At 43.3% G+C, this 23,014-nt stretch overlaps 1 protein-coding gene across 1 annotated transcript in view; it reads right to left on the bottom strand.

The window, feature by feature from the left end:
* Positions 1-654: 654 nt before the first annotated feature.
* MYL10 (myosin light chain 10) overlaps positions 655-23,014 on the bottom strand; it is an 85,994-nt gene continuing 63,634 nt past the window's right edge. Inside the window, exons 5-7 of the mRNA XM_089683748.1 lie at positions 6,982-7,060; positions 3,391-3,439; positions 655-891 (exon numbers count right to left, since the gene is read on the bottom strand). Of these exons, the coding sequence (XP_089539874.1) occupies positions 787-891; positions 3,391-3,439; positions 6,982-7,060 (233 nt within the window). The 3' untranslated portion in view covers positions 655-786. The remainder of the gene's footprint in view (positions 892-3,390; positions 3,440-6,981; positions 7,061-23,014) is intronic.

Here is a 23,014-nt window from a genome sequence, read left to right as displayed (position 1 = left end):
TAGAAGCTGGATGACACTGTAACAGACACCAGTACATCTGAGGTTGCACTGCTACATTCTGAACACAGGAAGTCAATTATTTAGCACAGGAGCCACAGAGAGAATGCTTTGCATTGAATTTAAAGCATTTTATGATTGGACACAATGGAGATCACAACTTCACTGCCCAATTGAGAAAATGCTAAGCGTTTTCTGAATGGAACGTTTGCCAGCCAGCTCACTGCCTGTGCTCAGAGTACAGCAGGGCAGACACTTGACATGGGACCTGGAAGCTAGTGGAGGTCACTACTGTCTACTACAGTAATTTCCAGCTTCTACAGTGATCCCACAGGTACGATACTGTATATGCATAGTTACATTGGATTGAGCTAGACCAATAAACTATGTAAAATGCTGCACTTGGAATTTTTCTTCAATTCCTTTTAATCTAGTATCTGTAGCACTTTAAGATTGTAAAGTTATGAGTTGCAGATTACATTGCCCCCAAATACTTAAGTTTTAGCTCTGTCTGTTTTATGCTCTAAAGGAGATGCCTCTGACTGTGTAAATTCTATTAGTATGAACAATAGTTGAGCCTTAAACATGTCGACTTCCGAATACATCAGTTAGAACATGTTAAACTCTGAACACACAGGCAATGATAATGCAAATACCGGCAGTGAATACTTGTTTTTATTACTGAGACAGTTAAAACAATTTAGGCACTTTGATCATCACAGTAAATTAGGCAACATGTTGAAATGTTGTTCCCGTTGTAGGAGCTCTGTCTTTAATTGTGTCATCTTACTACTCCTGGTCCTTCTCCTCACCATGGGTGATAACATAACATAGATTCTTGTAATCCAAGTTCCCAGCAACATCTGGGGGGAAGGCATGGAACATCTGGCTGATCTATGACATGAATACAATATAAGGTTACATCAGATCTCAATAAAATCCTGGTAATATCTTTTTTTCATGAGTTCAGCATTTTTTCTTGTGCAACATGTGGCAATGTGGTACACACATGTGACATTGGCAAGAATTGTTTGTGTTGCTTTGTTCAAAGGGATATTTGTCTGGCACCGGCCTTAATAACCAAGGAATCAGATTTTACCATCGTGCTGAAAGAGCAAAAAAAAATCCTTAGAATTATCATTATCATCAAACACCAGAACATCCAGGGAAATGTGATGAGAAAGCTGGTCTTTAAAGCAATTCCTCAGGCCTCTAAAGTGCTAAGTCTGATATTGTGGGAAAAATTAAAGTCAGTAAATACTATGGAGTTGATTTCCTAGGCAAATAGACTGGTCAATGCACAAAGGAATGATTACTCTGCAATTAAATTTTACCATAGCTTAGTAAATGTAGTGAAAATTTGCTTTGTGAATATAGTTTTTTTGTTTTGCACATGATTGGATTACGCCAGTCAGGTTTTTTAATTAATTGATAAAAATTATTAAAAGTTATTAATAAATAATTTTGCATAGTTATTATTATTATAATACAATATTTATATAGCGCCAATAGTTTGCTCAGCACTGTACATTTTAATGGGAGACAGTACACGAGACAGTACAGTAACAATACAATTCAATACATGAGGGGTTAGAGGGCCCTGCTCTTTGGAGCTTACAATCTAGGAGGGAGGGTATAGTGATACTCGAGGAAATAGCTGTGGGGGATGGAGTGGTAGAAAGAGTGGAGGAGATCAGCAATTAGTTGAGGGTGGGGTAGGCTTCCCTGAAGAGATGGGTTTTCAGGGAGCGCCTAAAGGAGAACAGAGTAGGTGATAGTCTGATGGATTGGGGTAGGGAGTTCCAGAGGATGGGGGAAGCCCTGGAGAAGTCCTGGAGACGGGCATGGGAGGAGGAGACCAGGGAACTAGAGAGTAGGAGGTCTTGTGAGGAGTGGAGAGTACGTTTTGGGTGGTATAAGGATATCAGGTCGGTGATGTAGTTTGGGGCAGTGTTATGAACAGCTTTGTACATCAATGTTAGTAATTAGAATTTTATGCGTTGGGCAATCGGAAGCCAGTGGAGGGATTGGCGGAGGGGGGTGGCAGATATGGAGCGGTTGGTAAGGTGGATGAGTCTGGGCGCTGTATTCAGGATAGACTGAAGCGAGGATAGCCTGTGGTGAGGTAAGCCGGTGAGGAGGGAGTTACAGTAGTCAAGTCGTGATATGATAAGGGAGTGAATGAGTTGCTTAGTAGTTTCCGGGGTTAGGAACGGACGTATTTTGGAGATGTTGCGGAGGTGGAGTCTAGTTATAGCATTGGACTGGATGTAAAGATGATAGCAATCACAAGAACTAAAGTCAATGGTATTGGTGATGCCAGTAATGGTGCTGCAGCAGTAAATGGTGACAGGTGATTGTAATACAGACACAATGAACAGCTACTATTGCAGGCACAGGATACTAGCTTTTGCTGAGGATAGACTCTGATCAGATGGCATCATGGCAATGGCATGAGTATATGGGAAACAGAAGGAACACTTTTCAAAGGGATACTGAGAAGCTTTAAAGTAACCACTACCAGAAGAGCAAAATTTTGTTTCTGTATATATACAATGGGGTGGGAGCGAATATGGTTACTAAATTATTACTCAAAATGGGCATCTTTTGGAGGGTTCCTAATGTTCAACTTTGAATTAAGTTAAATAAATGAGTGGGTGGGCTAAGAAATATACAGTAAAGTGTGGTGCTGAGTTTGTATTTTTATAACTGTTTGATTATCCCTGCATAACCTGACTTTTGCTAGTACCTTGACCAGGGGTGGACTAACAACTCATGGAGCACCCAGGCAATAGGGGATCATGTGGCCCCTGTGTCCCCGCCTACACTCAAACCACACCCAAAAAAAGCCTATGAAAGGTACTAGGGGCATCTCATGGGGCCCCATACTGACCCTGGACCCTCGGGCACTGCCCAAGTTCCCGAATGGTCAGTCTGCCCCTGACCTTGACCCTATAGATTAGTGGGCTTGGAATATCTCTTGCAAGTAATGTTATTTTTTTTATAAGAGAGTACAAGTGCAAATAGCAATGAACAGCAAAGAAAAGATCATAAGTCAGAAGGGATTTTATTGGTGCCAAGCAGTGGGCAGTTCTTCAAAGTACCTACTCTATTATTTAACTGCATTCAATATTGCAAAAGCTGTCTTTAGGAAGGGAAAATAAATACAATCTGTCAATACAGTTCAAATTAGCTCTATGTCTTAATATGACCATGCCATTTCTAAGGGATATTTTGAACAAACCTGGACAACAGCACTTCATATTTGCTAATTAGACCTATCTAGTCAAAAGCAATGCAGCTCATTTTTCCTGTACCGTGAAATAAATAAGATTATATTGGTGTAACCATGATTAACTTTTTGCAAATTAGAAGATAAATAAGCAATCATACCTCTTCTTGGCTGAATCTGTCTGCTTGAGTTGTTAGCATTTCCCTGATGCTGTTACATAAAATAATTGAAAATTAGATGTGCTGTTATAGAATATATACATCGGGTGCATCAATCAGGAATGCAATACTTATGGCCCAAAGTTATAAAGATCGCTGACTCAGGTCTTTAAGACTATTATATTTGAGTACTTCAAAGAAAATGTCTTTACATGTTTTTTGTAATTTGCATTTCAGAAAGTACAACTGAAATTACAGAAAAATGGAGGTACAAAGTAAAAAGAAAACTATGGAAACATAATAATATAATAATCCACTAGCTGCATGCATACAAATAATATATTGCAATAATGCATATATGCTAACCTGAAATAAAGATGTATTTTTTACCTGATAGAGACAGTGAAGTGCAACCTACATTTCTGTATGTTTCTAATAGTTTTGCTTGGTGGACAGAACACTTGTGAAAGCATTGCACCCATGGAGAGGGAGCTGGAAGTCTTGGGAACCTAGAACTATGCCTTATTACTCATGTGACTTACTCATAGACATGCCTATACATCTAAATGCATTTTGGAGGTCAACCTTAGACTCTGTAAATAATAATAAAAAAAATAGTTTATTTTACCCATAGTATATGAGTAGAGATGAGCGAATTATTCAAAAATTCGATTCGGCTGATTCGCCGAATTTGCGGGAGAAATTCGATTCGATGCGAATTTATTCGCTGCGAATTTAACTTATTAAAGGGGTTTCTAGGCTTCAGAGAGCCTTTATATTAGTGCAGAACACTGTACCTTTAATTTAAATGCCCTTGGAGTCTGCTGGGGAAGAGAAATAATACTGACAGTCAGTATGACATGCAGATGAGTGCCGTCGATCTTAGAATCACCGCACACTTCACTCATTTGGGCAGTCACGGGGCACGACGAAGAAGAAGAAGAATGAAAATAAGAATGAAAAGAAGAATGAAAAGAAGAAGAAGAAGAATGAAAAGAAGAATGAAAAGAAGAAGAAGAAGAATGAAAAGAAGAAGAAGAAGAATGAAAAGAAGAATGAGAAGAAGAATGAAAAGAAGAATGAAAAGAAGAATGAGAAGAATGAAAAGAAGAATGAAAAGAAGAAGAAGAAGAATGAGAAGAAGAAGAAGAAGAATGAAAAGAAGAATGAGAAGAAGAATGAAAAGAAGAATGAGAAGAATGAAAAGAATAATGAAAAGAAGAAGAAGAAGAATGAAAAGAAGAAGAAGAAGAATGAAAAGAAGAATGAAAAGAAGAAGAATGAAAAGAAGAAGAAGAAGAATGAAAAGAAGAATGAGAAGAAGAATGAAAAGAAGAATGAGAAGAATGAAAAGAAGAATGAAAAGAAGAATGAGAAGAATGAAAAGAATAATGAAAAGAAGAAGAAGAAGAATGAAAAGAAGAAGAAGAAGAATGAAAAGAAGAATGAAAAGAAGAAGAATGAAAAGAAGAAGAAGAAGAATGAAAAGAAGAATGAGAAGAAGAATGAAAAGAAGAATGAGAAGAATGAAAAGAAGAAGAAGAAGAATGAAAAGAAGAAGAATGAAAAGAAGAATGAAAAGAAGAAGAAGAATGAAAAGAAGAAGAAGAAGAATGAAAAGAAGAAGAAGAATGAAAAGAAGAATGAGAAGAAGAATGAAAAGAAGAATGAAAAGAAGAATGAGAAGAATGAAAAGAAGAATGAAAAGAAGAAGAAGAATGAAAAGAAGAATGAAAAGAAGAAGAAGAAGAAGAATTAAAAGAAGAAGAAGAAGAATGAAAAGAAGAATGAAAAGAAGAAGAAGAAGAATGAAAAGAAGAAGAATGAAAAGAAGAATGAAAAGAAGAAGAAGAAGAATGAAAAGAAGAAGAAGAAGAATGAAAAGAAGAATGAGAAGAAGAATGAAAAGAAGAATGAAAAGAAGAATGAAAAGAAGAAGAAGAAGAATGAAAAGAAGAAGAAGAAGAAGAATGAAAAGAAGAAGAAGAAGAATGAAAAGAAGAATGAGAAGAAGAATGAAAAGAAGAATGAAAAGAAGAAGAAGAAGAATGAAAAGAAGAAGAAGAAGAATGAAAAGAAGAAGAAGAAGAATGAAAAGAAGAAGAAGAAGAATGAAAAGAAGAATGAGAAGAATGAAAAGAAGAATGAAAAGAAGAGGAAGAAGAATGAAAAGAAGAAGAAGAAGAATGAAAAGAAGAATGAAAAGAAGAAGAAGAAGAATGAGAAGAAGAAGAATGAAAAGAAGAAGAAGAAGAATGAAAAGAAGAAGAATGAAAAGAAGAATGAAAAGAAGAAGAAGAATGAAAAGAAGAAGAAGAAGAATGAAAAGCAGAAGAAGAAGAATGAAAAGAAGAAGAGGAAGAAGAAGAAGAAGAAGAATGAAAAGAAGAAGAAGAATGAAAAGAAGAAGAATTTTAGTACAGCAAAAAGTGTATCTGCAGAGAGCTCCGCTATTTCTGACAGTTCTCTGACAGTTCCTTCACATTTACAGCGGTTGAAACATTGTATCTATTTATTTCTGAATAAAAACATCTGTATCCTAAATGGAAACAAATAGATACAATGTTTCAACCGCTGTAAATGTGAAGGAACTGTCAGAGAACTGTCAGAAATAGCGGAGCTCTCTGCAGTGACACTTTTTGCCGGCTGATCGGGGAAAATTCGATTCGTGCGTCCGAAGTTTGCTAAAATTCGGATTCGGTGCGAATCGAATTTTTCCTAATATTCGAAACGAATTCCACTTCGCCAAGTTCGATTCGCTCATCTCTATATATGAGCATCTACTACTTTCTCTCATCACCTCTCTTTTCCAATAGTCTTTTGAGACCTCCTGTTGCATTCTTCATAATATAAAATAACTTAAACATCCATCAAGGAGAGTGAGAAATCCACTATAATAGCAATAGAGGTGTACAGATCCAGGAACCCAAATGCAAAAATCTCACCAATAGAATCCTCAAGAAATATAAGATATTGTTAAGTGACTCAATTTTCCAGCATCTACCAGAAACTTAGATTTCAGTTTTGGGTAGATTAAGCCTTTGAAAAGACACTGCCACCTTGGGAAAAGTGACAGTGTATACAGCCCTGAGTGAATACATGTTCTCCTTTAGGTGGTGATCAGGGGGCTGTAAAACCATGGCTCAGCCACCTGTTCTTACCCCCTTCCTTCAGCAACCTATTTGAAAAAGGCCCAAAAGTGTGGGCTCTTTGAAAAGATACTGTTGCTTTGCAAATTGGAAGGTGAAACTGATTGGTAAATTCAATTTATACAAGGCTAAATTGGATTTACTGTATATATATTGTGTCAGGAGCATAGTTGTGTTCCATCTTCACAAGGGCAAGCTAATAACAGCAAATTGCCAAAAATCACAAAAAAGAGGTGGAATGAGTTTCTTCTTTATAAATATATTTTAGTAAAATTGCATTTCCTTGAATATTTCCTAAATCATGAGATGAATACATAACTTTGCAAAGGCCATTATTGATATGCTACCTTTAACCTAAAACTGAATGCGCATTGAACTTAATGCATTAAAATGGATCGGTTACTATTCATTTATTGAAATAATGTTATAAAAATGATATACTTACTAATCTGCTTTTATATGGCCTTTTCCATCAGGATCAAAAATCTTGAAAGCATTTAGAATAGTTTCTTCTGGGTCTGTGCCTAGAACAGACATAATTCATAAAACATCTGTCTTCATTCACATCATTTTTAATGTGAGGCAAGTCAGTTCCATATTTAACTATCTCCCTGAATGTCTTAATAAATGATGAGTTATCTTTAACATTCTACTTCTCATTCCCTGCTATACTGAGGAGTCCACTACCAGAAACTCCTTTAGCACCTTGCAAAGTTTAAATTACTAAGAGAGTGACAGGGCCTGGGGGAGAGCTGTCAAGCTCTGCTGAGTGATAAGAGCCTATTAGACAGTGCCATCATTGATGTCTCACTCAATATTTGCAACAAAGTACATTACTGTTTGTTACCTGGAGGCTAATATCGTTATTACATTTTCTTTGCTGGACACAGATAAATGTACTGGAGGGGTCAAGGAGTCAAATGTTCTACTGAGATTCCTTTTCTTAGAAAACTAATAATGTACAAGAATGGCTATAATTTTTAGTTGGTCTCTATGATAGATCCATTATGTTACAATATATAATAACAATGGGCAGTCTTCCATTAAATTGAAGTTACCAGCTATATACTGTACCATTTTTTGTGATGAATCATGGTTAAGGTTTGTTTATTTTCTTTGAAAAAAAAGTAATTAATTTAAAGGAGAACTTCAGCTGCAAGCTGATTTTGGAAGGAACTTTGAAAGTGGAACCTGCATACATGAATTTATTTAAATGTGGATTGTGGCTTCTGAGATCTAGTGGCCAATAAACACCACAACTTGTCATCTACCTTAGGGGTCATCAATCTTTTCCACAAGTGTCAGTTTAAAAGCATTAGGCAATTGGCATGCCAGTGAATAATAGCATCCTCAAATCTCAGATCAGTATCAATTCTTGTACCTCCAGACCTCAGATCAAACCCAATTCCTGCCCCTTCAGATTTCAGATCAATACCAATTCCTGCACCTTTAGACCTCAGATTATCCCCATGGGGGGGGGGGGGGGGGTTGTTATCCCTGCTAAGTTGAGAGGGAGAGAGAGGGGGAAAGATAAAAAAAAACATGTATGTACTCTCCCAAGCACATGGTGGGTTTTTTGCAGTTTTATTTTTTTGTCACTTTTTTGGTAAATAAAATGTGCTTTATTCACAAAGTTGTTATTTTAACAAGTTATTTCTAACACACAGCATAAACATATTTACAAGTACACCCCAAACACATTCTTATACTCCTCTTGAGTATGGGGATACGATACATGTGAGACTTTATACCCTGTGTAGATGCATAGGGGCTCAAAATCCAAGGAGCACCTTCAGGCTTTCAATGGGTATAAATTACACTTCTAATTCACTGACTTCCTATCACATTTCTTGAGGCCTTGAAGGGCCAGGGTAGGATAACACACACAAAATGAACATATTTTTCAAAGCAGACCCTCCAACATATTTTCTAAAGCGTATGTAATCTTTTGAAGATTACATTTTTTGACACAAGGTTTTTGGAAAATACAAAAAGAAAAATAAAATGGGATTTTTTAAATACAAAGCTGTCAATTATTAAGATATTTCTCACACACAACACAATACTTAGATTTCCACCCTAAAACACATTCTGCTCCCAAGTATGGGAATACTACATTCATGAGACCATTTCAGAGTCTAGCCACAAAATGTAATGGGGTCCAAAATCCATGGTGTGCCTTCAAGCTTTCAAAGGGCATAAATTACGCACCTAATTTCCTGACAACTTATCAAATTTCTCGAGGCCCTGAAGTGCCAGTACAGGAGAAACACCAACCAAATTACCCCATTTTGGAAAGCAAACAACACAAGGTAGTTTTTGAAACTGTCATTTTTTGCCACAATTTTTTGGAAATTCTCACACACAGCATGAGCAAACGTAGAATTATACTAAAAAAAATTAATCCACTCCTTTCAAGCATGGGAATACTACATTTGAGAGACTTTTTCACAACCTAACCACATAAAGAGGCCCAAAAGGAGGACATCCAAGCTTTCCAGGGGCATACATTATGCAACTAGCTTCTTGACTGTCAGTCATATTTTTGGAGGCCCTAGAGCACAGTTAAAACCACATTTTGAAGAGTAAACACCCCAAAGTACTTTTAAGAGGCATGGTTAGCCACAACGCGGACATTTTGTGGTGGTTTGGGGAGCCAGTGGCATGTTCACAGATGCTTTTCGCCCAAGTAAGTTTACCTTACATACTTTTTTTGCTGCAAAGTGACAATATTGTTTTGAGAGACGGAGGAATTAGAATGTCCTGTCGCTTTATGAGATTTCCCTGCTGTGCTTATTTGATTATCTTAACATATATACAATTATATTTATCTATATATATATATATATTTCTTTTTTTCTATATATGTATTTTTTGTGTATTCATATAGATTGAGCTTTCTCTATTCTGTGACACCCTGGCTTCCCCTTTGTTTCTTCTTTCTTGGACCTACTTAACCTGATAACCCTTTGTGAGAATGCAATGTATAAAAGAAGAAATAGGCAGTTTTAACTGTACCCTATAGAGATTAAATAATAATGAATATAAGTCATATTTATAGGATATTCCTCCTCTGCGGTGGTCCCCAGACTGGACCACACCTTTGGCTGACTCTTTGGTGAGGTTTATTCCATCAATTGTGCTGTACATCTTATATTTATTTTTCAATTTCTGCTAGTATCCTGTATGAACAGGTTCAGTACTACCACTAGGAAAGCTAGGCAGCTGCCTAGGGCGCTGCTGGTTTCCCTACTCTCCACCATTGCCGGATCTAAGAGGGTGCTGGGGTGGGCTAAGCCCCCCCAGGTTTCAGTTGTGCCCCCCCAGGCCGGTCTTTCCATGGTCTTTCCATGGACACCGTTCCTGGCCACTGAGTGCCTTCCCCCATTCCCTCATGGCTGGGAAAAGGGGAGAGCAGCCTGGAGCAGTGAAGCCTGTAAATGAGAAATGACAGGAGAGAGACAGGAGTGAACGGGCTGTGCTCTCTTCTCCTCTCCTGTCAGTGGAGCAATCCTCCATAAAGCAGATGACACAGGATCACTCTTACATCAACATTTTCAATGTTTGATTAATTCCCTGGCACCCTGCTGCCAAGAGATGAGTGGTCATTGGAAGAGATAGGGGGCATGAGATTGGGGGGGATGTGCTAGGAGGGAGGATTGGGGGGGTTATTTGTGCTAGAAGGGGCGACTGGGGGGTTGTGCTAGGAGGGAGGATTTGGGGGGGAATTTATGCTAGGAGAGGGGATTGAAGGGACTTTGTACTAGGAGAGGGGATTGGGGAGAATTTGTGCTAGGAGGGGGATTGGGGGAATTTGTACTAAGAGATTAAGGGATTGGGGGAAAATTGTGCTAGGAGGGGAGATTTTGTTGGATTGTGCTGGGGTAGGTGGATTTGTGCTAGGAGGGGGAATTTGGGTGGGGAGGAAGGGTTTGTGCTGGGAAGGGTAATTTGGAGGGGGTTGTATTAGGATGAGGTATTTAGGGGATTTGTGCTAGGAGGTAGAATTGGGGGATTTAAGCTTGGAGGGAGGATTTGGGGAGAGGATTTGAGCTCTGGTGGAAAAGAGGAAAGAGGATGTGTGCTAGGAGGGGTGAAGTGGAACTACAGGTGAAGTTTTTTTTTTGGGGGGGGGGGATGTTGGAGCTGGTCTTGCCTAGGGCACAAAATAGTCTAGCACCAGCCCTGTGTATGCACACTTCCTGAAGAAGCCATACGGTGAAACATGTAGAAGAAAGTGCATAGAGGACTTTGCCTGCAAGAATTGAAGAGGATGTTTATCAGAATCACTTGGAAAATCCTTCTTTGGTTTTTAATGGATTTGTAATAAATATTATTGAATTTTAACTGTTCCATGTTTGATTTATGAATATAGCACATTTAAAGTCCCATTCCCTTTAAACCTATCTTCATCTGTTTTTGTAAGGGATGTGGTGCTGTGAATATATCTTTATAGTGTCTAGTCTGTGTGTACACTTTGTTTCCTCTCATAGGTAACCGCTGTGAGATGAAAATGTTCAAACGCTGAAACATGCAATGTGATAGCTGTGATTGGTCACAGCAATAGCATGGTATAGGGCAATTTCATTGACCGTTTACCCCAGTTTGTGATCCAAAGGAGCACACTGCTACACACCCTAGAGGGCGTACAGGAGCAATGGGAGTGGGAGGACATTTTAATACATTCTCCCAAGTCCAGGAAGCAGCCCTCTGGCCATTTTTTTAAAGTGACCAGACAGAAAATAGTTAAAGCTGAACTGCAGGCAGATATAAAACACACAAATTAAAGTGTATGTCTAGTCAAATTTTTTTTTGTTTGTTTTGAATAGAGTGAGGAAGGTTAGAACCGTGTTGAGTTGTACTACTATGCGGGACTCAATTAGAGAGATTTACCCCTCATCCCCTGTTCTACCGATGACGGTATCACCAGTAAGTCACAAGTAAAGATACATCTCCTATAGCAACACAGGCAGAAATAAAAATACTTTTATCAGTAGAGTTAGAGGAGCCTGTTGAGTACCTGTTGCAGATTTTCCATTACTTTCTGTTTTGTGAAAATACTATCAGTGGAACAGGAAAATCTCTTTAATGGAGTCCTGAATAGAAGTAAAACCTGACAGAAGTTCTAATCCTTCCCCACACTACAAGTGTATGTGCCCGAATTTGACTTGAAATCACCCTTTCACAATCTACTGTACAGCAGAGCTCAGAGAGGGTGAGGAAGAAGCAGTACAAGGATCCAATCAGGTGTCTTGCAAGGCAAAGAGCATGCCAATAGAAGGAGCAAGCAGAGTGACAGAGAGATGAGCTCATCAGTGTGCTGCTTCTCATTTCACAGTCCAGTCACAGAGTGGGGGTTGGGGAGGAGACCTGTGTGAAAGTGCAGCTATAACTTAATATTCTAAAATGTATATATTTGCATTGCTAACTTATGTTTGTCTGGCTGAGGTGGTACTCCCTAAAAGGTAGAGGTTAACTCTGCTGGTCAGGGTTTTCTGCACTTGTGAGGGAAGTACCGCCCTCAACCAGAGTGAACAAATAAAAAAGGAGAAGAACAGGGGCAGGCTGAGCATTTGGAAACCCGGGGCACTGCCTGAGGGCCCAGGGTCAGTAGGGGGTCCCATGAGATGCCCCTGGTACATTTTTCATAGGTTTTTTTTAGTTTGGGCAAGGACTCAGGGGCCCCATGATCCCCTATTGCCCAGGGGCCCCATGAGTTGTCAGTCCATCCCTGGAAAAGAACCATCTCCCGGGGGCCCTGTAATTAGTAACACGGTCGAAGGTTTGGTTCCAGGTCTCCCCATTTAAAGTAACAGAATGCTGCTAAAAACGTGAAATGTTACATTAGACCACTCCTTGTAGGATCCCAGTCTGGATTCCAGAGTATGGACACTTAATTACCAAGAACTAATGGACTCACCTATTCACTGTAGGACCACCTCAAAGGGTCACTTAGGGGCACTAGGACACTTATTAAGGAGCACTTACATGATCTTGTGCAGGAATATATATTGAAAACATCTTATGTTGTTTGTTCATTTGTTACACTTAAATATCTTCAGTAAAGAATTATTACAGCTATTCAACTTGGCCTGGACTGAAGTTACTTGAGTATAACCTTAAAGGGGTGCATGCATGTATGGCGTATCACAAAGAACAGTGCTTAATTAGGGTACAAGACAACATAGAGAAGATGCTGTAGAAATGTCTAATGTGCAATGAAGCGATTTGTAGGAGGCTTTGTTACTATTGCAGATGACTATTGTACCTGTGTCTATGTGTATAAGCAGCTATCCAGTTGGGAAGCAGTGACTTGGCAAAGGTGATGGAAGGACCTGGTAGTGATGGAGCGTATGTGCTTAGGCTCCTTCCCTAGTGACTGGAACCCAAACAGTGGGTCCAACTTCACAGGACTCAGCCTGGGAGTCACAGTAGTTGGGGTGAAGCTTCGTATGAAGATTAAGCACAGGTGTGGTACAAGAGCTCAGCTTCCTAGTATTCATGAGAAACATACGAAGCAATGTCACTGGGATTGAGGCGACTGGTTACTGGGCTGGTTGTGAAGTGTATTGAAGAACTGTTATCTAGAGTGCATAAAGTGTAATGAGGAACTGATATTTGGGGTGAACAGTATAAAAAGTACAGAAATGTGGACATGTATTACAAGGTGTTATTATGTAAGCTTGTGGAGAAGCATTGTTGGAGTGCTGCCCTTAAAAGCCACTCTTATGTTGTTTGGCAGCCCCAGCTTGCCTTTTTGGAGTGCTCTCTTTCTGTCCCCACTTGGGTGCGGTAAGCCCCGCCCACATACAGGACAGAGGGAAACCTGCACGTTCCTACATATGTTTTAATGATTTTGGAAAAAAAACAAATCAACTATGGGAAACCCATACAAACACTGAAAGAATATAACATACGTTCATGTTTCAACTTTTAAACTCAACCCAATGCATCAACAATAAAAGGCAGCCATTCTTCTTCTTTTGTTCACTGTTAAACAGCATTACATTGCTTTTGACCTCACACTTCATGTTGGCAACCTGGTCATAGTGAAAGGCCTTTGGCATTATACATAACACATTTACATATACTGGTAAATAGATAACTATTACCCTAAAATACTGTATGTATTGCCAAATGGTGCTATAACCATAATAATTTTAATAAGAATGTCCAGTTAATTAAAAGTTACATAATAAAATGTGAATTAAGAGTCTATTTAAGTGTATCTTATTTATGCTCTATTTTATTCTTTTTGTTCATGCCAAGTTGATAAATCAAATGTTTTTTTCCCTGGGATTTACTTGTTCAGTAGCCAAGTGCATCACTTAAGTTTCACTTGAGCAGACTGTCGATAAAGGAAATAAAAATCTCCTGAAATATACTTAAGGGCAGAAAGATGCATTATTGTAGTTTGAAGATTGTGTTCTGTGTGCCTTCAAGGGATCACTGAGCGTCTTTCCTTTTCAATCAATATCTCTTTACGCTCAGTTCCCTATTGTCAATCATACTGCCAGTGGCAAACATAAGGCAGTTCACAAAGCTCGGGCTCCCACCATTTCATACAGTGTTCTACATTTGTCTCTCGCTATTTCTCCAGGCTTTGTCTGAAACAATGTCATATATAACTCATCCTTTATTGATTAGCTGGTAAATAAAGTGGTCCTTTTGATGTGTATCAAAGATATTTTCTCCACAAGCTGTAAATGCATTTCTCTAGCACTCAATAGAAGAACACCATGCGGTTAATATTACATAAATAGAGTTTCTGATATGAGTTTTGGCATAACAAATCCTTTTGCAAGCCTCTACATCTTTGCTACTTTAGTTACTGCTTATAGAAAAAACAATTCTACAGTCTCTGTTTTATAGTGTTTGGTTCTATAACAGTTAGTAGATTATGATAATCGTTACAGTAATTTAAATAGTGGGCATTATACTACTGATGTATGCTCTAGAATTTGTAATGCTAAAATCTACAAAAATGTGTACAAATATTATAGCTTTCCAATATCACAGACATTTACATTAGTCTTAAAGCGGCAAAAAAGTCTAACTATAACTATTCTTGAAAATATTCCCTCATTTTTAGGAATACTTATAGTTAGGCTTTTCTTCCACTTTAGGTACTTAATCACTTGAGCATCAGAAGGTTTTCTCCCCTTCATGACTAGGCCCTTTTTTGCTATTCAGCACTACGCTACTTTAACTAGCAATTGTGCAGTCATGCATCATTGTATGCAAATTCAATGTATGTCTTTTTTTCCCATAAATAGAGCTTTCTTTTTGTGGTGTTTGATCTCCACTGGGTTTTTTTATTCTTTACTATATAAATGAAAAAAGATTGCAAATTGTGGGAAAAAAAAAACAATATTTTCTGTTTTCTGTTATAAATATAACCAATAAAAAAAAAACAAAAACTTTTTTTAATAAATGTAGGCCAAAATGTATTACGCTACATGTCTTTGGTAAAAAAAAATCTCAATAAGTGTATATTAATTGGTTTGTGCAAAAGTTATAGTGCCTACAAACAATGGTATATAGATATACTGGAATTTAAGCAGCTATGACACTGTACTAGTAATGGTGGTGATCAACGACTTATGGTGGGACTGTGATAGTGCGGTGTGCAATTTGGCGCTTGCTGATGCTAACTGGGAGGTACACTAACTGACTAAATGACACTGACATCATTAGTTACACTAATGCAGTGATCAGTGCTGATACTGTACACTGTCACTGTACTAATGACACTGGCTGGGAGGCTGTTAACTTCTAGGGGCAATCAAGGGATTAATTGTTTGCCTAACAATGTGTAATATGTGCTGCTTTTACTTGTGGATCTAGCGTTTTATTTCTCCATGTTTTTCAAGGAGAAGAAACAGCAAGATCGCTCTTCTGTTTACACAGAGTCCTGTGTGTTTGTCAACACAGGACTTTGGGCTGTGATTGGACACAGCTGATCAATAGGTTTTAGCCAAAATCAGTGGTGTCACAGTGTGGGTTGGCGGGGAATGTGCATGCACACGCCCGCAGACGCGGAAGAAGCAGGTCACGTACACTGTATATATGTGACTGAGCCTGCCTGTGTCGCACTGCCACAGTAAATGTACTGTGGTGGAGCCATAAGAGGTTAATGGTTAACACCAGCCAAAACCTTTTTCTAGTGTTTTGGACGCCACATATTGAGGGTGACATGGAGGAGGAAGTTCATGTCTCCGCTCCTTCCCTGCAGGCTGACAGAGGTAAGAGAGCAGCTATATCCCCTGCACACTTGCCTATTAACCGCTTCCCATCCGGCCGCTGTATATAAACGGCCAGACAGTAGCAGTGCAGGGGCGGGTTGCCGTTCATAAATGGTGCCCACCATTTTGGATTGTGCGTGCTCCCTGGGAGCATGCGGCACCGCGATCTGGTGCCCACTGTGTCCTCCAGACACAGCAGAACACTGATCGCTGTACGGGACCTATGTGTGAGGTCCTGATCATGTGATCACTGATTGGCTATTCAGTGATCACATGAATAGGTGTAAGCAAGATGTCACTTCTGACATCATTGCTTACTACCTGTGAAATCTGTGAATGATCACAGAGATCACATGGTACCGGGCTATTCACAACAGCCTTGTACCATGTGACAAGCTGTGACCAATCACAGCTCACACAGTATTTCTCAATGGCTGCAAGAATGCAGCCCGAGAGAATGAGAAATTATTGCTTAAACAGCCTTTATGGGTGTAAAAGCAATCAGTGTAAAAAAAAAAAAATCTTCATCACCCCCCACAAATAGTACAGTGTCACTATGGTGACATTGTACTGCTAGGGTGACGGTATGTTAAAAAACAAACAAAAAACAAAACCTAAATAATAATTAGAGATGAGCGAAGAAATGAAAAATTCGATTCGACTGATTCGGCGAATTCGTGGACAATATTCGATTCGAGTCGAATAAATTCGCTGTGAATTTAACTTAAAAAAGGGTGTTTCTAGGCTTCAGAGAGACTTAATATTAGTGCAGAACACTGTACCTTTAATTTAAATGCCCTTGGAGTCTGCTGGGGAAGAGAAATAATACTGTCTGTCAGTATGACATGCAGATGAGTGCCGTCGATCTTAGAATCACTGCACACTTCACTCCTTTGGCCAGTCACGGGGCCAAAACCAGTGTTTGGAGCCACAGTGTGGCGGTGGAGGCAGCAGCAATGGGAGGCCATACAGCAACCTATGACAAAATGGAAACCAGCAGGAGCGTGAGGAGACCTGAAAGTGGCACATGGCAGAGTGGGAGCAATGGGAGGCGGTACAGGGACCCAGGTCACACTGTGGGCCCAGCAGCAGCGTGACCAGGCGGTACGGGGGCCCATGGCCGATATGGGGCTTGGTGGCACCTATGGAAGGCCTGTAATCTGCCAGCAACCTATGACAAAATGGACAACCGCAGGAGTGTGAGGAGATTTCAAAGTGGCACATGGCAGAGTGGAAGCAATGGGAGGCCGTACAGGGACCCAGGTCACACTGTGGGCTCAGCAGCAGCGTGACCAGGAGGTACGGGGGCCCATGGTCGATATGGGGCCTGGCGGCACCTATGGAAGGCCGCTAATCTGCCAGCAACCTATGACAAAATGGACAACCGCAGGAGTGTGAGGAGATTTCAAAGAGGTACATGGCAGAGTGGAAGCAATGGGAGGCCGTACAGGGACCCAGGTCACACTGTGGGACCAGCATCAGCGTGAACAGGCGGTACGGGGGCCCATGGCCGATTTGACCTCATTCATCCCATAGTCCTGCCGACTCACGAATAGCGTGGCCTCCTCAAAGGGCCTGAGCAAGCGCAGGTGTCACACATGAGCTGACAATGGCTGACATCTAAGTTACACAGGGAGTACCTTTATCCGCTTTTAACATCAGGAAATCTGTGATGGCCTTTAGCTGTTCGTAAAGGCGGTCTAACATATGTAGGGTTGAATTACACCTTGTTGCAACGTCACAGCATGAGGAGTCGGTACGGGGGCCCATGGCAGATTACATGTCTGGCAGCAGCAACGGGAGGCCCGTAATCTGCCAGCACCCTATGTCAAACAATTAAACACACCAGCAGTGTGAAGAGACCTGAAAGTGGCACATGGCAGCAGAGTGTGGCGATGGAGACAGCAGCAATGGGAGGCCGTACAGGGACCCATGAGAGACTCTGGACTTGGCAGCAGCATGAGGAGGCGGTATATAGGGGCCCATGGCAGATTAGGGGCCTGGCAGCAGCTATGTGAGGCCCGTAATCTGCCTGCACCCTATGTCAAAAAATTAAACACACCAGCAGTGTGAAGAGACCTGAAAGTGGCACATGGCAGCAGAGTGTGGCGATGGAGACAGCAGCAATGGGAGGCCGTACAGGGACCCATGAGAGACTCTAGACTTGGCAGCAGCATGAGGAGGCGGTATATAGGGGCCCATGGCAGATTAGGGGCCTGGCAGCAGCTATGTGAGGCCCGTAATCTGCCTGCACCCTATGTCAAAAAATTAAACACACCAGCAGTGTGAAGAGACCTGAAAGTGGCACATGGCAGCAGAGTGTGGCGATGGAGACAGCAGCAATGGGAGGCCGTACAGGGACCCATGAGAGACTCTAGACTTGGCAGCAGCATGAGGAGGCGGTATATAGGGGCCCATGGCAGATTAGGGGCCTGGCAGCAGCTATGTGAGGCCCGTAATCTGCCTGCACCCTATGTCAAAAAATTAAACACACCAGCAGTGTGAAGAGACCTGAAAGTGGCACATGGCAGCAGAGTGTGGCGATGGAGACAGCAGCAATGGGAGGCCGTACAGGGACCCATGAGAGACTCTGGACTTGGCAGCAGCATGAGGAGGCGGTATATAGGGGCCCATGGCAGATTAGGGGCCTGGCAGCAGCTATGTGAGGCCCGTAATCTGCCTGCACCCTATGTCAAAAAATTAAACACACCAGCAGTGTGAAGAGACCTGAAAGTGGCACATGGCAGCAGAGTGTGGCGATGGAGACAGCAGCAATGGGAGGCCGTACAGGGACCCATGAGAGACTCTAGACTTGGCAGCAGCATGAGGAGGCGGTATATAGGGGCCCATGGCAGATTAGGGGCCTGGCAGCAGCTATGTGAGGCCCGTAATCTGCCTGCACCCTATGTCAAAAAATTAAACACACCAGCAGTGTGAAGAGACCTGAAAGTGGCACATGGCAGCAGAGTGTGGCGATGGAGACAGCAGCAATGGGAGGCCGTACAGGGACCCATGAGAGACTCTGGACTTGGCAGCAGCATGAGGAGGCGGTATATAGGGGCCCATGGCAGATTAGGGGCCTGGCAGCAGCTATGTGAGGCCCGTAATCTGCCTGCACCCTATGTCAAAAAATTAAACACACCAGCAGTGTGAAGAGACCTGAAAGTGGCACATGGCAGCAGAGTGTGGCGATGGAGACAGCAGCAATGGGAGGCCGTACAGGGACCCATGAGAGACTCTAGACTTGGCAGCAGCATGAGGAGGCGGTATATAGGGGCCCATGGCAGATTAGGGGCCTGGCAGCAGCTATGTGAGGCCCGTAATCTGCCTGCACCCTATGTCAAAAAATTAAACACACCAGCAGTGTGAAGAGACCTGAAAGTGGCACATGGCAGCAGAGTGTGGCGATGGAGACAGCAGCAATGGGAGGCCGTACAGGGACCCATGAGAGACTCTGGACTTGGCAGCAGCATGAGGAGGCGGTATATAGGGGCCCATGGCAGATTAGGGGCCTGGCAGCAGCTATGTGAGGCCCGTAATCTGCCTGCACCCTATGTCAAAAAATTAAACACACCAGCAGTGTGAAGAGACCTGAAAGTGGCACATGGCAGCAGAGTGTGGCGATGGAGACAGCAGCAATGGGAGGCCGTACAGGGACCCATGAGAGACTCTAGACTTGGCAGCAGCATGAGGAGGCGGTATATAGGGGCCCATGGCAGATTAGGGGCCTGGCAGCAGCTATGTGAGGCCCGTAATCTGCCTGCACCCTATGTCAAAAAATTAAACACACCAGCAGTGTGAAGAGACCTGAAAGTGGCACATGGCAGCAGAGTGTGGCGATGGAGACAGCAGCAATGGGAGGCCGTACAGGGACCCATGAGAGACTCTGGACTTGGCAGCAGCATGAGGAGGCGGTATATAGGGGCCCATGGCAGATTAGGGGCCTGGCAGCAGCTATGTGAGGCCCGTAATCTGCCTGCACCCTATGTCAAAAAATTAAACACACCAGCAGTGTGAAGAGACCTGAAAGTGGCACATGGCAGCAGAGTGTGGCGATGGAGACAGCAGCAATGGGAGGCCGTACAGGGACCCATGAGAGACTCTAGACTTGGCAGCAGCATGAGGAGGCGGTATATAGGGGCCCATGGCAGATTAGGGGCCTGGCAGCAGCTATGTGAGGCCCGTAATCTGCCTGCACCCTATGTCAAAAAATTAAACACACCAGCAGTGTGAAGAGACCTGAAAGTGGCACATGGCAGCAGAGTGTGGCGATGGAGACAGCAGCAATGGGAGGCCGTACAGGGACCCATGAGAGACTCTGGACTTGGCAGCAGCATGAGGAGGCGGTATATAGGGGCCCATGGCAGATTAGGGGCCTGGCAGCAGCTATGTGAGGCCCGTAATCTGCCTGCACCCTATGTCAAAAAATTAAACACACCAGCAGTGTGAAGAGACCTGAAAGTGGCACATGGCAGCAGAGTGTGGCGATGGAGACAGCAGCAATGGGAGGCCGTACAGGGACCCATGAGAGACTCTGGACTTGGCAGCAGCATGAGGAGGCGGTATATAGGGGCCCATGGCAGATTAGGGGCCTGGCAGCAGCTATGTGAGGCCCGTAATCTGCCTGCACCCTATGTCAAAAAATTAAACACACCAGCAGTGTGAAGAGACCTGAAAGTGGCACATGGCAGCAGAGTGTGGCGATGGAGACAGCAGCAATGGGAGGCCGTACAGGGACCCATGAGAGACTCTAGACTTGGCAGCAGCATGAGGAGGCGGTATATAGGGGCCCATGGCAGATTAGGGGCCTGGCAGCAGCTATGTGAGGCCCGTAATCTGCCTGCACCCTATGTCAAAAAATTAAACACACCAGCAGTGTGAAGAGACCTGAAAGTGGCACATGGCAGCAGAGTGTGGCGATGGAGACAGCAGCAATGGGAGGCCGTACAGGGACCCATGAGAGACTCTGGACTTGGCAGCAGCATGAGGAGGCGGTATATAGGGGCCCATGGCAGATTAGGGGCCTGGCAGCAGCTATGTGAGGCCCGTAATCTGCCTGCACCCTATGTCAAAAAATTAAACACACCAGCAGTGTGAAGAGACCTGAAAGTGGCACATGGCAGCAGAGTGTGGCGATGGAGACAGCAGCAATGGGAGGCCGTACAGGGACCCATGAGAGACTCTGGACTTGGCAGCAGCATGAGGAGGCGGTATATAGGGGCCCATGGCAGATTAGGGGCCTGGCAGCAGCTATGTGAGGCCCGTAATCTGCCTGCACCCTATGTCAAAAAATTAAACACACCAGCAGTGTGAAGAGACCTGAAAGTGGCACATGGCAGCAGAGTGTGGCGATGGAGACAGCAGCAATGGGAGGCCGTACAGGGACCCATGAGAGACTCTAGACTTGGCAGCAGCATGAGGAGGCGGTATATAGGGGCCCATGGCAGATTAGGGGCCTGGCAGCAGCTATGTGAGGCCCGTAATCTGCCTGCACCCTATGTCAAAAAATTAAACACACCAGCAGTGTGAAGAGACCTGAAAGTGGCACATGGCAGCAGAGTGTGGCGATGGAGACAGCAGCAATGGGAGGCCGTACAGGGACCCATGAGAGACTCTAGACTTGGCAGCAGCATGAGGAGGCGGTATATAGGGGCCCATGGCAGATTAGGGGCCTGGCAGCAGCTATGTGAGGCCCGTAATCTGCCTGCACCCTATGTCAAAAAATTAAACACACCAGCAGTGTGAAGAGACCTGAAAGTGGCACATGGCAGCAGAGTGTGGCGATGGAGACAGCAGCAATGGGAGGCCGTACAGGGACCCATGAGAGACTCTGGACCTAGCAGCAGCATGAGGAGGCGGTATATAGGGGCCTATGGCAGATTAGGGGCCTGGCAGCAGCTATAGGAGGCCCGTAATCTGCCAGCACCCTATGTCAAAAAATTAAACACACCAGCAGTGTGAGGAGACCTGAAAGTGGCACATGTTTGAGGCATGATTCATGGCGGATTTAGTCAGTTGTGTCAGGAACTGGTGGTTTGAAATCCAGACTAATCCACGCCTGATTCATTTTCACAAACGTGAGTCTCTCCACACTTTGGGTGGACAGTCGTGTCCTCCGCGGAGTTACAATACCTCCTGCCGCACTAAACACGCGCTCCGATGCCACGCTACTGGCCGGGCATGACAGCCTTTCAAGGGCAAATTCAGCTAGTTGGGGCCAAAGGTCAAGTTTCGTTGCCCAGTAGTCAAGGGGATTGTCTACCTCGGTTGGCAGGGTGCTGTCCAAGTAGGCCCAAGCCTGTTGTTTGAGCTCCTGCTCCAGGTCCACCTGATGCTGCTGCTGCTGCTGCGGCTGGTTAGTAGTTTCCTCACTGCGCTGGTGAAGAAAGCTACTCATCATCGACTGCAGACTGAGGCAGCCGCTGCTGGTGGAGCTGCCACTGCTCCTACCACCCCACCCCTCCCCTGCTGCCATGCCAGCGGAACGCGAGCGCACAGGGCCCACAGTGTCTGAGGATGGACGTTGGCGCACAAAGGCAGAGACCAACTGACTACATAGGTGGTTTTTATAGTACGTAATTTTGGCCTCCCTCTCAGCAGGTGTGAAAAAGGCCACCATTTTGGACCGGTAGCGAGGGTCCAACAAGGTGGACAGCCAAAAGTCATCCCTCTGTCTGATGGTTATTATTCGGCTGTCGCTACGCAAGCAACCGAGCATGCTATGGGCCATTTGTGCCAAGGAATGCGAGGGACTCCCTGCCTCCATCTCCACAGCATACTGCCACGGTGCGTCTGGGTCCTCTGTCTCCTCCTCCTCCTCCTCTACCAGATGCTCCTGCTCCTCCACTCCTGTCCGCTGAGTGGAAAAACCACCCATTTCACTCAATAATTCCTGAGCACAAATGTCCTCCTCTACCTCCTCCTCTTCTTCCTGTCCTGCCCCCACAGGGGTCATGTGGCGTTGAGATCTGTGCGCCACGTCTACCGCACCCTGACCAGCCATTGTTAACAGCATTTGTTCCAGGACGTGCAACAGAGGAATGACGTCGTTCATCCCATAGTCCTGCCGACTCACGAATAGCGTGGCCTCCTCAAAGGGCCTGAGCAAGCGGCAGGTGTCACGCATGAGCTGCCAATGGCTGACATCTAAGTTACACAGGGGAGTACCTTTATCCGCTTGTAACATCAGGAAATCGGTGATGGCCTTTCGCTGCTCGTAAAGGCGGTCTAACA

Source organism: Staurois parvus, unplaced genomic scaffold, assembly GCF_062004578.1.
Source record: "Staurois parvus isolate SC_StPar_1 unplaced genomic scaffold, SC_StPar_1.0 ptg000321l, whole genome shotgun sequence".
NCBI classification, from domain to species: Eukaryota; Metazoa; Chordata; class Amphibia; order Anura; family Ranidae; genus Staurois; species Staurois parvus.
This window is presented reverse-complemented; position numbering and strand designations above follow the sequence as displayed.